Genomic DNA, 18,502 nt, shown 5'->3' with positions numbered 1-18,502 from the left:
AGGTTTGTCGACCATGGGAAGGGAAGGGAAGGGGGTGGCAGCGGCGGCAAGGGACTAAGGGAGCCGGCCAGACCGCGAGAAGAGAAAATCGGGTGGGAGGCTCAACGGGGATTGGGGGGAGGGGCGAAGACGACGACGAAGAAAGAACCCTAGGCGCGCATGCGCACTCCTGCAATGCCACGGACCTACATCTCACAGATCAGGGATTACAGATCACGCAGGTCTGAGTGCGCATGCGCGGCTAGTGTTTTATTATATAGGATTGTCATAAGGCAAAACAAATAACATAGGGCTGCTTTTACAAAGCTCCATTTTTTAATGGATTTTTATTATTGTAAACCGCATCAACCCATTTAATGGAATTTTGCGGTATATCAAGCACAAATAAACCACAATCCACTAATGCAACTGAAAAGGGCTTATTGTGGGATCCCACGGTAATTTAGCAATCTGCAGACACATAGGAGCTGATTCTATAGAAGGCACCTAACTTAATTGGCAAAATACCCTTAACAGCCTCAATAATTGGTTTAAAAAAATTGAGAGGTAGGCGCCAATAAGTGCATTGCGGTACGTGCCTAAGTGGACATTTCTATGGGTGGAGTGTGAGTTAAGCACCGCTAAGTGTGAATTCTACAAAAACTTAGGCACCTGAAATCTAGGCTTTTAAAACCCTCACTTATATTTACATAGGTGCAGCTAGCCGCAATTCTGTAAATAGCGCCTAAGTATGATTGACACGCGGCCAGCACCATTTTTTTAGGTGCCGGCCGATTTAGGAGCCGTTTATAGAATCAGCCCCAAACTGTGTGCTAAAAATAAATTTTATTTTCCCACTGAAGGGGGACTTGTCTGGGGCAAAGAGTAGGCGTTTTTGCCTTAATCAATTGGTGCAGTCAGATTGTCGCATGCTAGCTGATTAGCGCGTGAGCCTTCATTTTTGGTAATGACTATGGTAGAAATGGCCTTAGTACACGGGAAAGACTCTTGTAAGGGTGCACTAAGGCCACTTTATAATACAGCATTGGAAAAGGAGCACTTACTTGTTTCATAATTATTTGGCACATCATTTTACTCCCCACCCCTCCCCTCCCCTCCCCCGTTTTACAAAGCCACGGTAACAGCTGCCATGCGTCAAATGCTCCAATTCCCATTAAATCCCTAGGGGCGTCAGAACGATAAGTGAAGCAGCAGCCAGTACCACAGTTTTGTACAAGGAGCCCTTAGGGCTCCTTTTACAAAGGTGCATTAGGGCCTTAAAGCGCGGAATAGCACGCGCTAAAATGCCACGCGTGCTAAATGCTACAGCCTCCTTTTAAGCAGGCGGTAGATTTTCAGCTAGCGCGCGCTAATCCGGTGCGTGCGCTATAAACGCTAGCGCACCTTTGTAAAAGGAGCCCTTAGTTTGCTATTTGTAACTATTGTAACTTTATTTTTCAATACTCATTGTAAACCACTTCGGACCAACAATGGGATAAAGCGATCTATAAATATTTCGATTTGATCAAATTAGGACACAATTTGATGCACATGGAGCTTAAATAATACTTTTCTTATGTAAAAAGGACTAAGAAGATATATATTTCTCACAAATATCAGTTACTATAATTTCCTTGATGCACCTGGCTCATTATCAACTTCTCAAATTTTCCACAGTTCCATTTTCAAAAGCGATACTGATATTTACCAAAGTGGGCTAATCCAAGCTAGTTGGAGTATACTTAACTAGTTTTCACACAATTATTGTACCAACTAAGAAAAATATCAGTCACGGTTGAAACCCTACAAGAAATAAACTTACAAATGTAGTGGTTTGATAGCCTGATAGAAAACAACAGACTCCAAGATCTATAGAGAATCTCAGTCATTGATGATCTTTGCCTGAACAATGGATTGTACCAGCATGGTGACAATCTGTATATTCAATGCTGCTAGCTAACTCATTCTGCTCTCTGCACCGGCTGAAAATTGGGCCCACAGCATTTACACAGGGATGCATTAATGCTCTAGTTATCTGGTTTGCAGTAAAAATTATCATTTGAGTAAATGTTGTCTTCCATGAGAAACCCTCAGGGCAGTTTGAAATGTTGATACTTCAGAGATGGTTCAAAAAGTGTTATCCCGCCCTTTCAGTCTATGGACCGTAGAAGGCAGATCACAATCATTAATCATAACCAGAGCTTTCTTAATAAATCAGAGGTTTATTGGATAAATGCCAAAACTACCAAATCCCCTACCATTCTTTCACCTCTCCCCTGCCTTGTCTGGTATCCATCACTCAGTTTTTATGCCTGGTGATTTTGTCAATGGTCCATGGACATGGTACGGTAACCATATTTGTGAGGACAAAAAAGAAGACACATGACCCTGCCCCCTAGTCCCACCTATACCCAACCTCAGCCCCACCCATATCCTACCCCCTCACACACCCCTACACTGCCCTCTCCCACCGGCCCCAGTCCAAGTCCCACTCCGCCCCATTACCCTTTACCTTTCATCAATTTCCTTAGTCCCCTTTCCATCCTCTGTACCCTTTTAGCCCTCATCTAGATTCCACTGCATCTCATCGCCCACTCAGCTCCATTCTTAGCTCTTCTTCCTTCCCTTACCTCCAAGGCCATTCTTCTATCACTGTCCCTATATTCTGCCCCATCCAGCTTCTTTTCCTTTGGTACCCTTTTTCCTGTACCCACAGCCCAGGACCAGTATCTCTCTCTCTCTCTTCTCTTCTCTGCTGCCTCCCCATGGTACTGCATCTCTCTCTCCCCTCCCTGGATCCACCATCTTTCTCAATACCCCCCACCTCATCCCAGCATCTGGCTCTCTCTCCATCTTTACCATCTATTCCCCTGGATGTTGCCCAGTTCCTAAGAAATCTAAATTCCTCATCACTGAACCATTTAATTGAAAATTTGCATCCTCATTGATTTTGCTGACAATACCCCAGAGATTTCTTTCTTCTAAGTTGTGTCCATTTAGAAACATACTACTATTACTTATCTCTTCTATAGCCCTGAAGGGCATGCACAGTGCTGTACATTTTTACATTAGACAGTCCCTGCTCAGAAGAGCTTATAATCTAACTTGGAAAGACAGATATAACATAGAGGGATGGGGATGCAGAACAAAGGAGGAGAGTTAGGAGTTGAAAGTAGTCTGAAAGAGGTCAGCTTTTAACTTGGACTTGAACACTGCCAGAGAAGGAGCCTGCAATAGGGATTCAGGCAGTTTGTTCCAGGTATACTGCACAGCAAGACAGAAAGGAAGGGGTCTGGAGTTGGCAGAGGAAGAGAAGGGTGCAGATAGGAGGGGGGGGGGAACCTAGGAGGAGAGAAGTGAAGAGAGATAATTAGGGACAGCTGAGTAAATGCATTTGTAGTACAGTAAGAGAAGTTTGAGTTGTATTCGGGAAAAGTTGTTTTCTGTGTTATTATGCTGTTCTGTTGTATTTGGACTAGATCTCAAATTATGACAGGCAAAAAGATTCCTGCCATGACATCAGAAATGTTATTTCCATTTTCACAGTTACCGTAGAATTAGCTACAAACATATTAAAACATGTTGATTAATAAAGGAGGACTGAATTCTAAAAGACACTATTTTCAAATCGCTGCTTCTTAACAGAATAGTTTACAAGGTCGTTTCAAGTAATATTAACAAAAGAATACCCAGAACTTCTCTTTGAGGATTTCATTGGGAAGATCAAATAGCTGCTAGCTTCGTTTCAGCAAAAAGAACAGTGCAGAGAAGCAGTAGTAATACTTGTAGATTATCTGAAGCTAAGGAAGGAAGGAAGCAAAGTCCTATTAAAATGCAAAGCTTAGAAGTTCAAGGGATATGGGAGAGAATTACAGAAGGGAATAAGTACAAGATTTTGACCTCTTCTGCTAAGGCAGAGAGATGGAATATGTCAGTGATAGGCTCCCAGCAAGAAGTAAACTGGCAAAGGATCTAACACATTCTAGCAATCTTCTAATAAGAGATACAAAATTGTTGCATGGCTTTCATGACTTTTTGAATTTATTTATTATGATTCATCCACCCTAATTTTCAATAAAATAATCCAACTAAGGCAATATAAAGCAAGCAAAACCGGAATTGTAACAGTATGGCAGGTCTCATTGCAAAAATGACTAGAGATGAGGTTCAGTGTTATATAAATCTTTATTAAGTTTCCAAAGCTAACAAAAGTGCAAAACAATATACATATAGATATGAATAATCATAATAAGCCCTTATAGTCAATCAGTATCAATACAAAAAATAAAAACCTCTCTCCCATCCAACATTTTCCATCAGGGAATAATACCAAACAAAAGATAATCCCACCACCCTCCCCTGGATGTGTGAGTGCTAAAACAACAGAAAATAAAGATAAAAGACAACTATAACAAATCCACAAAAGACGTCAATGGACCCCAAACTAATTTGAATATATTAGTATGCCCTAGCATGTCAGCATTCATTTTCTCATACTTATAACTTAAGCATAAATTCGCCCACCAAAAAGTAAAACTAAGGCAATCCCAATTTTTCCAATTACAAGTAATCATTTGCATGGCTATCCTGGTCATAATAAGGAAAATCAAATAAGATTGAAGAAAATAGAAATTTGTTCAAAACAAAAAACTGATATGAACCAGAGAATAAATTCATATCAAGTTTATATTGAATTACCAGACCTCAAATACCCAAGGCACTACTTAAAGAATTTTTCATGGTGGTAAATTCATCACTGGTCTTGGTAAAGTGACTTGTGCTGTAAATATTTTTAAATATTTTTAATATCAGCTTCAATAAATATAAAGTGCATAAGGTGCTAGAGGAAGGAAAGCACTTATCTTTTGTGCCCGATGGCTGCCCAACTGTTTCACACTCGGTTTCATCAGGGGCTATGCCTCCTTCTATTATTGCACCAAACTTGCTTCGTAAACTTTAACGGAGCCACAATACCCAGCACCCACACAGACAACATTTATATCTATCCAATGAGGTTTTAAGATGCAATATCATCCCACATATGACAATATCATATGTCAATGGAATCGATGACTCCAGTATGGTATTAATCTGTCCCCATATTGATTTCCAAAAGTTGAGTATCAAAGGACAATAGAATAGCAGATGATCCAGTGTCCCCATATCAAGATGACAGTGCCAGCAAGATTTTGAACTATCTAATTTCTGCAAATGAACAGGGGTCCAGAAACTTCTATGTAATAAAAAAAAAAGAAAAAAAAGAAAACATGTTTATCTCATAGATGCTGACTCCGTACATCTCATCCTCCAAGTCCAAATTCGTGGCCATTGAGACACAGAAATCTCCTGCCTACTTTAAATGCCGTTTCCCTCATCTGCATGCACAGATTAGATTCAGATTGGCAGAAAAGATAAGTGAATCGGGCTGGAGAGAAATCTAGTCGCAAAGGGGTCGCAAATCGATCGGTACATGATCAGTTTGCTTTGTGAATCTAGCCCAATGTAGAAATTGTTCATATCCACATGAATTTGCCTTGTAAATGGGAGTACAGTACCCTGGTATGCAAGACCTGCCTAAACCACTCCCTTCCCTTGCCTTAACTACTCCCCCTTGCCATGCAGATTTTATATGGATAACCACATGTACTTATTGGCTTTAACTATGTAGGGCATATCGCGACTCATAAATTCTAGATTAGATTAGGAAGAGAACAATTTTGGACCAAGGGCCATATAAGGCATGTGTATACTCATATGTCTTTGTGTGTGTCAGAGCAATTTCTCCAAATGGATTAGTTCTGCATATACCATGACATGAATGAACATCACTCCTAAGCCAGGGTACAAGGAGTAAGATCTCAATCTCTCGTATTCACTGCTAATGCTCACCACAGTAATTGCTTTATGCCAAAGAGAATTTCTTTCCGAAATTCATATGATGTAACATGTATAAGCAACTTATCCAAATAGGATTGGAGATTCTTTTTGATCAAGCCTATGGAACATAAAACAATGGGAAATATTTATGTATCTTTCTGCCAATTTTCTTAGTCTTGGACTGCATTTCTTGGTACTTCGTCATCCCTCTCTCCATGTGATTCACCGAGTAATCGCTTGGGACCAGCTTATCTATATATATAAAATCGGATGTATGTATGTATGTGCCGCGATCACGCAAAAAAGGCTTGACCGATTTGAACGAAACTTGGTATGCAGATCGCTCACTACCCAGGATGATATGTTCTGGGGGTCTCGCGGCCCACCTGCACACGTGGGCGGAGCTACAAACAGATAATCGTATTTCACCCATTCATGTCAATGGAAAAAATGTAAAGAGCTGCCAACGCAAAAACGGCTTGCCCGATTTGAACGAAACTTGGTATGCCGATCCCTCACTACCTGGGGTGATATGTTCTGGGGGTCTCACGGCCCACCTGCACATGTGGGCGGAGCTACAAACATAAAATCAGATTTCACCCATTCATGTCAATGGAAAAAATGTAAAACAGCTGCCAACGCAAAAACGGCTTGCCCGATTTGAACGAAACTTGGTATGCAGATCCCTCACTATCTGGGGTGATATGTTCTGAGGGTATCGCGGCCAACCTGCACACCTGGGCGGAGCTACAAACAGAAAATCAGATTTCACCCATTCATGTCAATGGAAAAAATGTAAAAACTGCCTCCGCAAAACCGGCTTGCCCAATTTGAACGAAACTTGGTATGCGGATCCCTCACTACCTGGGGTGATATGTTCTGGGGGTCTCACGGCCCACCTGCACATGTGGGCGGAGCTAAAAATATAAAATCAGATTTCACCCATTCATGTCAATGGAAAAAATGTAAAACAGCTGCCAACGCAAAAACGGCTTGCCCGATTTGAACGAAACTTGGTATGCAGATCCCTCACTATCTGGGGTGATATGTTCTGGGGGTATCGCGGCCAACCTGCACACCTGGGCGGAGCTACAAACAGAAAATCAGATTTCACCCATTCATGTCAATGGGAAAAATGTAAAAACTGCCTCTGCAAAACCGGCTTGCCCGATTTGAACGAAACTTGGTATGCGGATCCCTCACTACCCGGGATGATATGTTTTGGGGGTCTCGCGGCCCAACTGCACACGTGGGCAGAGCTACAAACATAACTTCAGATTTCACCCATTCAAGTCAATGGGAAAAATGTAAAAAGCTGTGGGACCGATTTGAACTAAACTTGGTATGCTGATCCCTCACAACCTGGGGTGATATGTTCTGGGGGTCTCGCGGCCCACCTGCACACATGGGCGGAGCTACAAACAGAAAATCAGATTTCACCCATTCATGTCAATGGAAAAAATGTAAAAAGCTGCCATTCTCACAGTAATTCACAAACGGCTTGACCCATTTGAACGAAACTTGGTATACAGATCCCTCACTACCTGGGGTGATATGTTCTGGGGGTCTCGTGGCCCTCCTGTACACGTGGGCGGAGCTACAAACAGAAAATCACATTTCACCCATTCATGTCAATGGAAAAAATGTAAAAAGCTGCCATTCTCACAGTAATTCAAAAACGTCTTGACCAATTTGAACGAAACTTGGTATGCAGATCCCTCACTACCTGGGGTGATATGTTCTTGGGGTCTCGCGACCCCCCTGCACACATGGGCGGAGCTACAAACAGAAAATCTGATTTCACCCATTCATGTCAATTGAAAAAATGTAAAAAGCTGCCATTCTCACAGTAATTCACAAACGGCTTGACCGATTTGAACGAAACTTGGTATGCAGATCCCTCACTACCTGGGATGATATGTTTTGGGGGTCTCGCGGCCCACCTGCACATGTGGGCGGAGCTACAAACAGAAAATCAGATTTCACCCATTCATGTCAATGGAAAAAATGTAAAAAGCTGCCATTCTCACAGTAATTCACAAATGGCTTGACCGATTTGAACGAAACTTGGTATGCGGATCCCTCACTACCCGGGATGATATGTTTTGGGGGTCTCGCGGCCCAACTGCACACGTGGGCAGAGCTACAAACATAACTTCAGATTTCACCCATTCAAGTCAATGGGAAAAATGTAAAAAGCTGTGGGACCGATTTGAACTAAACTTGGTATGCTGATCCCTCACAACCTGGGGTGATATGTTCTGGGGGTCTCGCGGCCCACCTGCACACATGGGCGGAGCTACAAACAGAAAATCAGATTTCACCCATTCATGTCAATGGAAAAAATGTAAAAAGCTGCCATTCTCACAGTAATTCACAAACGGCTTGACCCATTTGAACGAAACTTGGTATACAGATCCCTCACTACCTGGGGTGATATGTTCTGGGGGTCTCGTGGCCCTCCTGTACACGTGGGCGGAGCTACAAACAGAAAATCACATTTCACCCATTCATGTCAATGGAAAAAATGTAAAAAGCTGCCATTCTCACAGTAATTCAAAAACGTCTTGACCAATTTGAACGAAACTTGGTATGCAGATCCCTCACTACCTGGGGTGATATGTTCTTGGGGTCTCGCGACCCCCCTGCACACATGGGCGGAGCTACAAACAGAAAATCTGATTTCACCCATTCATGTCAATTGAAAAAATGTAAAAAGCTGCCATTCTCACAGTAATTCACAAACGGCTTGACCGATTTGAACGAAACTTGGTATGCAGATCCCTCACTACCTGGGATGATATGTTTTGGGGGTCTCGCGGCCCACCTGCACATGTGGGCGGAGCTACAAACAGAAAATCAGATTTCACCCATTCATGTCAATGGAAAAAATGTAAAAAGCTGCCATTCTCACAGTAATTCACAAACGGCTTGACCGATTTGAACGAAACTTGGTATGCAGATCCTTCACTACCTGGGGTGATATGTTCTGGGGGTCTCGCGGCCCACCTGCACACGTGGGCGGAGCTACAAACAGAAAATCTGATTTCACCCATTCAAATCAATGGAAAAAATGTAAAAACCTGTGGGACCGATTTGAACGAAACTTGGTATGCAGATCCTCACTACCTGGGGTGATATGTTCTGGGGGTCTCGCGGCCCACCTGCACACGTGAGCGGAGCTACAAACAGAAAATCTGATTTCACCCATTCAAGTCAATGGGAAAAATGTAAAAAGCTGTGGGACCGATTTGAACGAAACTTGATATGCAGATCCATCACTACCTGGGGTGATATGTTCTGAGGGTCTCGCTGCCCACCTGCACACGTGGGTGGAGCTACAAACAGAAAATCTGATTTCACCCATTCATGAAAATGGAAAAAATGTAAAGAGCTGCCATTCTCACAGTAATTCAAAAACGGCTTGACCGATTTGACCGAAACTTGGTATGCAGATCCCTCACTACCTGGGGTGATATGTTCTGGGGGTCTCGCGGCCCACCTGCACACGTGGGCGGAGCTACAAACAGAAAATCAGATTTCACCCATTCATGTCAATGGAAAAAATGTAAAAAGCTGCCATTCTCACAGTAATTCCAACTACCTGGGGTGATATGTTCTGGGGGTCTCGCGGCCCACCTGCACACGTGGGCGGAGCTACAAACAGAACATCAGATTTCACCCATTCATGTCAATGGAAAAAATGTAAAACGCTGCCATTCTCACAGTAATTCAAAAATGGCTTGACCGATTTGAACGAAACTTGGTATGCAGATCCCTCACTACCTGGGGTGATATGTTCTGGGGGTCTCGCGGCCCACCTGCACATGTGGGCGGAGCTACAAACAGAAAATCAGATTTCACCCATTCATGTCAATGGAAAAAATGTAAAAAGCTGCCATTCTCACAGTAATTCCAACTACCTGGGGTGATATGTCCTGGGGGTCTCGCGGCCCACCTGCACACGTGGGCGGAGCTACAAACAGAACATCAGATTTCACCCATTCATGTCAATGGAAAAAATGTAAACAGCTGCCATTCTCACAGTAAATCTAAAACGGCTTGACCGATTTGAACGAAACTTGGTATGCAGATCCCTCACTAACTGGGGTGATATGTTCTGGGGGTCTTTTCACCCAAGAATTTATATGTTCTTGCTCCTTGAGGTGAAACTAAAAATGTTGTTTATAATCAAGTTTTGTGTTAGTTGTATTGTATTCATTTTGTCAAATATTTCACATTATAATTTGAATATTGTACTTTTTATAAAGCTGTATAATTTCATTCACCATTATAAAGTATCTTTATTTGAATCCATTTACAGTGTTATTGCTATAATTAAATACCCGTGCAACGCCGGGCCATCAGCTAGTAATATATAATAATAATAATTTTATTTTTTTATATACCGCCAAAGCCAAAGTAGTTCGAGGCGGTTTACAATAAGAAGAGCTGGACAGTCAACGAAGACATAACAATGAAGTCTTTGAATACAATGAATATTTAGAATAACAGTGATGTCTTTGAATACATGCATATTTGTGGGGAGGAAGAGAAACAGATTGAAAGTCACATTGTAGGGATGTCAAGTACAAGTAAGTAGGAATACGGGGAGGTGGGGGGGGAAGTCATTGAGAGTTTTTGGTTACAAATTGGTTAAATAGGTTGGTTTTGACTAGTTTTCTGAAGTTAAGGTAGGATGAAGAGTGATTGATAAGATTACCTAGCCAGCCGTTCTGTTGATATGCTTAGAACGCAAGAGTTCTGTCAAGGAATCTTTTGTATCGGCAATTTTTTATTATTGGGTGGCTGAATATTTGTAATCTGCATTTTGGTCTGGTGGAATAGTCCAATTTAAAATGGGCGACTACGTATGGGGGGGGGCCAAACCATTATGGTATTTTTCCCTTTTATCACTATATCTGGTTTTCTGGCATTCAGCTTTTTATCAGTCGGGATGGAGATGTCCCAAGTCATCATAACCACTTTGTTTTCTACAGTTCTCTTAAGGTTATGGTCCTAATGCTTTTCTGGTACACTGAAGTTGTAATGCTCCAGACACCACACATTAGAAGCACTGGTGGACCCTGCCCAAAGGGCAAACTTACCAGATTGGGTCCCAAACCTCAGGGACACTCGCATAGAGGTATTACACTTATGATGGAAAACCTAATAAATTTTCATATGACAGTTAAAGTCAATACTGAACAAGAAACATCTATACATCTAGCTCCCTTGTGTTAATTTCTTTTCACTTGAACACTTAGGTCATGATTCTAAAAATGGTGCTGAGGAATATGGTGCACAACGCCTATCAATCCTCATTTAGACGTCATTTGTAGATTCACTTAAAGTGGAATTAAGTGCACCCTATTTATGCCAGGGTTTTTTTGGACTTAATATTGGCACCTATGTCAATTTTAGGAACCTACGTGCAAAACATGCCCAAGATCCGCCCACGATCTGCTAGGCATGTACCCAAAAATGGTAGGCACCTACCAAGTAAGGGCTAGATCCACAAAGCAAACCAATCCTGTATCGATCGTTTGAGAGCCCTTTGTGATCAGATTTCCCTCCAACCCCATTCACTAACACCTGTAGCGATCCGATCCTGATCCTCCCATGCAAATTGTCAAAACCCCATGCAAAATAGCCATGCGATTGATTCACTAACAATTGCTTGGCTATTTTGAATCGGGTTTTACTATTGGCAAACCTGACTACTGCAGACCTGTAGGTAATTGAGTTACTGACAGGTCTGCTTAATTTTTCCTGCTCCAATGCCTCCCTACCCACCCAAAAACAAACGGCAGGAGGGATGTCAAATCCCTCCTGCCATCACCACCTTGAACGCCCCTTCCCCCATCCCATATCTTTAACGAAGCAGGAATAGTGCTCAATCCCTCCTGCTCCAATGCCTCCCGCGATGAGTCTGAGGCCATAGGCCCCGCTCCGATGCATCATGTGATGCATAAGGCGGGGCCTAAGGCCCTGATTGGCTCTTAGTGAGTACCTAAGAAAGTCCCAGATTGAGCATCCTTCATGCTCCATTAACGGTACGGGGGAGCAGGGAGGACCGGAGACGGGGGCGTCTATTGGGAGGTAGGAGGGAATTGGCATCCCTCCCACAGTTTGTTTTGGGGGGGCATCGGCACGGGAGGGCGGGTTAAAACTACACGCTGGCAGTGTTTTACAGAATATATAAAAAGGAAGAATTTATTTTTTATGTATTCTGCAAAAGCGCATTGCCAGCCCGTGGTTTTAAAGGGCAGGAGAGTCTGTAAGTAGTGAAGACACTGGTTCTCAGCAATTGCTTCACTTCAGATCGACAAGCCCAATTGGTCTTCCATCTTCTGTTTAGTGAATCGCATCCCTGCCTACTTTGCATGCCATTTTCTCTCATTTGCATGCACGGATCAGAAACGGATCGCAGGAGAGGTTAGTGAATCGGGTCGGGTCAAATCGGGTTGGAGGGAAATCGGGTCGCAAACCCATCAGTACACGATCGGTTTGCTTAGTGAATCTAGCCCATAGTAACGTAGTAAATGACAGCAGATAAAGACCTGAACGGTCAATTCAGTCTGCCCTATAATTACATGCTTTACAATTTCATGATTAAATTAAAATGCCTTTGTTTTCTTTGTTATTTCTGGGCCATAGACATTAGAAATCCACCTGATATTTTATTAATAAAATATTTGAATTAAAAAAACAAAAAAAGAAATATATATAATAATGCACATGGTCTTCAATTAAATAAGGAAAAGACTAAAGAAAATAAAATAAATCTACCTGATACTGTTCTTAGGTTCCAGCTACTAGAGTCGACGTTGCCCATCCAAACCATCTCATATGCCGGATTCAGACCGTGAAAGTCTGCCCATTCATATCCTTATTAGAGATACTTTGGACTCCTTTTACGAAGGCACGTTAGGGCCCTGACGTGCGGATTAGCGTGCGCTAAAATGCCCCGCGCGCTAGCCACTACCGCCTCCTATTGAGCAGGTGGTAAGTTTTTCTGCTAGCACGTGCTATAGCGTGCGCTAATCCGGTGTGTGCGCTAAAACCGCTAGTGCACCTTCGTAAAAGGAGCCCTTCGTGTTCATCCCATGCTTTTTCGAATGCCATCACCATTTTCCTCTCACTATTTTCCTCAGAAGGGCGTTCCAGACATTCATCAACCTTTCCATGAAAAATAATTTCCTAACATTACTCTTAAGTCCACCTCAACCTCAGTTTATGGCCTCTATTTTTTACCAAATTTCCAGATTTGGTTTTGTATTAATACTTTTCAAATATTTAAATGTCAGTAGCATCAAAGTTTATATTTTTAATATTCTACAAAATTCAAAAAAGCAATAAATGTAGAGATTTTTTTTTGATACTTCCTTTTACGAAGACACATTAGGCTTTTTTTTTTAATCGCTGGCCGCAGCGGTATTAGCCCCAATGCCTACATGAATTCTATGGGCTCCTTTTACGAAGCCGCGTTAGTGGTTTAACGCGCGTAATAGCGCGCTCTAATTTGCCGGCTACGCTAGCCGCTACCGCCTCCTCTTGAGCAGGTGGTAGTTTTTTTTGGCTAGCGCGGAGGTTAGCGCATGCTAAAAATGTGCGTGCGATAAAGCCGCTAACGCGGCTTCGTAAAAGGAGCCCTATGAGCGTCAGAGCTAATTTTGCCATGGCTGGCAATATAAAAGCTTAATATGGCTTTGTAAAAAGGAGGTGTATTCTTTGAGTAGGTAATTTTAACTAAAATGGGCAGAGCACCAGGACTGCAACTGGCTTAATAACATGAGATTAATTAACGTGACCACAAATTCTATGGCGAGTCAGAACACAGTATTCAAAAATCACAAAACATGATGAAACTGAATAATTTATAGTATACGACAGCAATCCTTGTTCTGTACTACCACTGTAACTTTGTGAGTATAAAATGAGGAAAGATATTCCTTAAGTTGCTTGGCGATTATATCAAGGCATGTTTTGTTTTGTATTTTGCTGAATTTGCAAACATTCAATAAATAGTGCTGGTCATTTGCTTACCTTCCACTAAGAAAGAAGCCAACGACAACGGCCAGCAGAATGACTCCCACTGTGACAGACACAGCAATTATAGGAATCTGGCTCTGATCACTGGATGCAGCTACTGCTGAAGGAAAAAAAAAAAAAAAAGAACCATGATATGGAAATTGAAATGAAATGACATTCAGTTCACACAGGAGTCTTTATTTTGCCAGTCTCAGGTTTGCATCTATGATAAAATGGTTCTAGCTGATGCATTCAGAAGAAGCCATCACAGATCTAGTTATCTGGTGTCCTTCTGCAATGAAAATAATTTCTTATTTCAGACTCCTCTTTGACATGTTTGTGACAAATTGCCCAAGCCCTACATTTTCAAGTCCATCCATACTTGTCGGAAAGCTACCATGAGAGAAACATGAGAGGAATATGCTTGAAAGAACTTCACTCCTTAAAATACATGTACAATCTTTCTTGGTGTGAAGGAAACTTTGTCAATAGCCACCAGGCCACAGAGCAGGTAATTCTATAACTATTTACCTATATTTTGGTAACTAGAGACCGCCTTTATTCTATCCTTTAAAAGCATATAAAGGGATGTAGGTGTTTTGAACTACATTTCTTTATACAGTAGAATACAGGCAGTCCCCGAGTTACAAACACCCAACTTCAGTACAACTCGTACTTAAGAATGCAGTCGCAGCTTCATTTGATTTCACTGAGCAGTATTTCCAGTGGCAAAGACGCCTACATTTCTTCTGCAGCAGATTAAGGAATGATGCATGGCCACATTAAGAACAGTATGTGGTTGTGCATGCTGTACCTTAGAGGGAACACTGGTAGGGATAGTTGGCCCTTTTGTCAACTGGGAGAATCTGAAAATCTGCAAGTTCTGAGTAACACACCAATCTGACTTAAGAACAGATTTAAAAGTGCAACTTGTTCTTAACCCGGGGACTGCCTGTACTAGCAGAACAAGTGAAATATATATCTATATTTTAGGTGAGAGAACTTACACCAGCCATGGAGCTATGCAAATCCTGCTCATGTTCTGCACACACTCTACCTATGAACAGACATATCTGTAGAATATGCACTAGGTGAAAATATGAGCATATTTATAGAAAAGCACTTAGGTGGAATTTGGACATTTACACACATACAGTATGCACACACATATATTTACATATATATGACATTATTCTAATGATTGGCACATAAATATAAGCACTAGCATTACAGAATAACCACCAAGATAAATTGCATTGGATTGCAACATAGAAGAGAGAACTACAGATTGAGATTTATACTTAGACAGCAGCTGAATATCTGTTAGGGAAAAATTAGAGGCTATACAGTATACCTAATCAATCCTACAGGATATCTTGAGTTATCGTTGGTACCAGATACATTCTGCCTGATAGTCAGCACTATTTAGTCAACTGGGAATGGCTCCTGGCCAGTTAATAGCACTAAAGGTTTATTATTATTAAGGTTCAAGGTTTATTAACATTTGATTTATCGCTAAATCTGATTACAAAGCGATGTACAAAATAAAACATAAAATATCGAGATACAAAATTAAAACTCAATGACATAAGTTTGAGACAGGACAGACTTGAGGTGGAGGGGGAGAAAGGGAAAAGATTACATCTGTCTTAGTTAAGAAAACAAATAGGGCAAAAAACATCATAAGGGAAGGGTTAGATTAAAATTTAAAATGCTAAGAAATACGAGACTTTTAATTTGCCTGAATTGTAATTTCATTGAAGCATTTTAACATTTAAAGGAAGAGTCCTGAAGAAAGACTTTTTACAAAGTAATTTTTTGAGCATTTTTTCTGTTGTCTTTCCTGTGGTTTTAACAAGACTGACTTTCCTGGGGATATAACAAGTCTTTGAGGTCGACTGGTTCTGTGGTTTTGCAACTTCTTATGAAACCTAATATTGATTTGACAAGCTTGTCCTGGAAATTTTGTTCTGGTCATCAATTTTTTGAAATCTAATTCTATTTTTTCTGATGTTATGGATTAACAGATGATAGATGTTTATTTGATTTATTAATTATAATTTATATATCTTTTTTAATATTATGGCAGATACTTCCATAATAACATAAATAATATAGAGATATGAGTTTTATTTTTATTTTATTTTTTTTATCCTCTAGCTGTAACATTAGTGTTTAGTAAAGATGATTTGAATCTTTTATAAGTTGAGAAATGGATTACTTTTATCTTTAGATATGATTTTCTTCTAGTGTGATAAGTATTTAGTATTTATATATATATATATATTCTTATATGTTCTTTATTTGCTGATTTTAGGTTTTTATTTTATTATAAAATTTATAATGAGGGAATGAATGGAGATGAATTTTAAAGGTTGGGAAGATTTGGAATTTTTATTATTTTAATGTTCATTAATATTCTGGATATCTAGTAATAATCATTTTATTTAATCATTTAGTCTTCATTTTTAATATTTATTAATTGTTCTAAATTTGTTACATGTTTTGTTTGAATAGGATGATAATTTTATATAATAATTTCTATTGTCTCTAATTTTAGATAATATAAATTATATAATTTAATATATTAATTTTAACATTTCATATTTCAATATTTATTATTTTAATATTTTATTGGGTATCTATTAATCATAAACATTAATTTATTTATTCATTTAGTTTTTTATATTTGGTATTTATTAATTTTTGTGATTTTTGTTTTGTTTGGATAAGTTGGAAATTTTATATAATAAGTTTTAATGTCTATAATGAAAAATGATATTAGTTATATAATATAATTTATTATTTTCAAGATTTCATTTTATGGTAATTTTAAGTAATGATTTTAATTTAATTCATTATTTTAAGATTTTATTATAGTATGAATTGATAGTTTGCTGGTTGGGGATTTCTTTCGATTTCCTGGTCTTTATGTGTGCTGTCATTCACTTATATTTGTTATGGGGGATGGGTGTGGGAGGGTATATAGGGGTTTTAAGGGAGGGTAATTGGATGTGTAATTGGGATAATTTATATATAAGAATTAAAATTTTTTCAGGTCATTTTCTTTGGTTCCTTAAAATAAATATAAATATAAATGTATTTTAAAATGTATTCGTTGAATGTTAATGGACTCAATCACCCTATAAAGAAAAAGAAAGCCTTATCTTTTCTTAAAAGACAGGGGGCAGATATTTATTTCCTGCAAGAAACTCATTTATCTGCATTAGAATCAAGTAAGCTGGAAGGGGGTTGGGTTAAACAGTGTTTTTTTTGCCCCTGCTGTAGGCAAAAAAGCTGGTGTGGCTATCTTGATACATAAAAAATGTATGGCTACTTTTACTATGCTATCTATGGATCCTTTCGGAAGATGGGTCCAAGTAAAAATGAGCTCAGGGAAAGATACCTTGATACTGTTCAATATCTATGCACCTAATTTGAATCAATCTGAGTTTTTTAAAAACCTTCAACAAATAATTTTACCATCATCTTCCTCCAATTTAATTTTGGCAGGGGACTTTAATGCAGTAATGGACCCTATTTTAGATAAAAAGCCTAGTAAAATTTTAAAATCTTTAGAATTAGATAATTTGATAAATTCTTGTGGTTTAAAAGATATTTGGAGGATTTTTCATTTCAATGATAAGGAATTTTCATTTTATTCCCATGTTCACAAATCATTTTCTAGAATTGATTATTTTTTCGTTTCAGATAATTTAGTACAGAAGGTTAAGAAGGCGAATATAGATTCAATTATACTTTCAGATCATGGGGGTATTTGGATTGATTTTGAGATAGATGAACAAGAAAATAATAGACCTGTTTGGAAGTTTAATAATACATTGCTAGCAGATTCCAATTTTATAGAAAAATTTAAGTTAAAAATAAGTGAATTTTTTCAGTTTAATGAATCAGAAGAAATGTCTCAGGAAATTTTATGGGATGCCTTTAAAGCTACCTTGAGAGGACACATAATTTCGTACTCAGCATATGTTAGAAAACAACTAAATAAAGATTTTTAAATTTTAGAACAAAATATTAGAGAATTGGAAATTAAATTAAAGGAAAAATGGGAACAAAGTATTTATCAGAATTTGCTAAAAGTAAAATTTAGATACAATGAGATATCATCACAATTGGCTAGAAAGGAGTTTGTGTCCTATAAGGCATTGTATTATGGAACCTCAAATAAGGCGGGAAGATTACTAGCTAACTATTTAAAAGCAAAAAAAAGGAAAGCTAATATAATGGCTATTTCAGATGATAATGGAATAATTCATTCTCAAATTAAAAATATTTTACAACAATTTTTGAAATTTTATGAAAGCTTGTATTCTTCTGAGCATTATTTTAATAAAGAGAAAGATGGTTTTGAATTTTTAAAGTTGATTAATGGGCCTAAAGTTCCTGATCATATGAAAGAAAATCTCGAAGCACCTATAACACAAAAAGAAATTCAGAGGACTTTAAAGTCCCTTAGAGTTGGATCCGCTCCAGGAAGTGATGGATATACGGTAGAATTTTTTAACTCTTTTCAAACTATTTTGTTACTCCATCTTTTCAAATTATATCAGTTTCAACTAAATAAAGGTTGTATTTCAGGTACTATGGC

At 39.3% G+C, this 18,502-nt stretch overlaps 1 protein-coding gene across 3 annotated transcripts in view; it reads right to left on the bottom strand.

Moving 5' to 3' along the window:
* Positions 1-18,502, bottom strand: part of EPHA5 (EPH receptor A5) — a 690,216-nt gene that overhangs the window by 129,933 nt on the left and 541,781 nt on the right. For all 3 annotated transcript variants that reach the window (XM_033914879.1, XM_033914888.1, XM_033914869.1), the window contains exon 9: positions 13,906-14,011. In XM_033914879.1, the coding sequence (XP_033770770.1) occupies positions 13,906-14,011 (106 nt within the window). The remainder of the gene's footprint in view (positions 1-13,905; positions 14,012-18,502) is intronic.

The sequence above is a fragment of the Geotrypetes seraphini genome, chromosome 1 (assembly GCF_902459505.1).
Source record: "Geotrypetes seraphini chromosome 1, aGeoSer1.1, whole genome shotgun sequence".
In the NCBI taxonomy this organism is placed as follows: domain Eukaryota; kingdom Metazoa; phylum Chordata; class Amphibia; order Gymnophiona; family Dermophiidae; genus Geotrypetes; species Geotrypetes seraphini.
The sequence above is the reverse complement of the archived record's forward strand: the minus strand, read 5'-3'. Positions and strand labels throughout refer to the sequence as shown.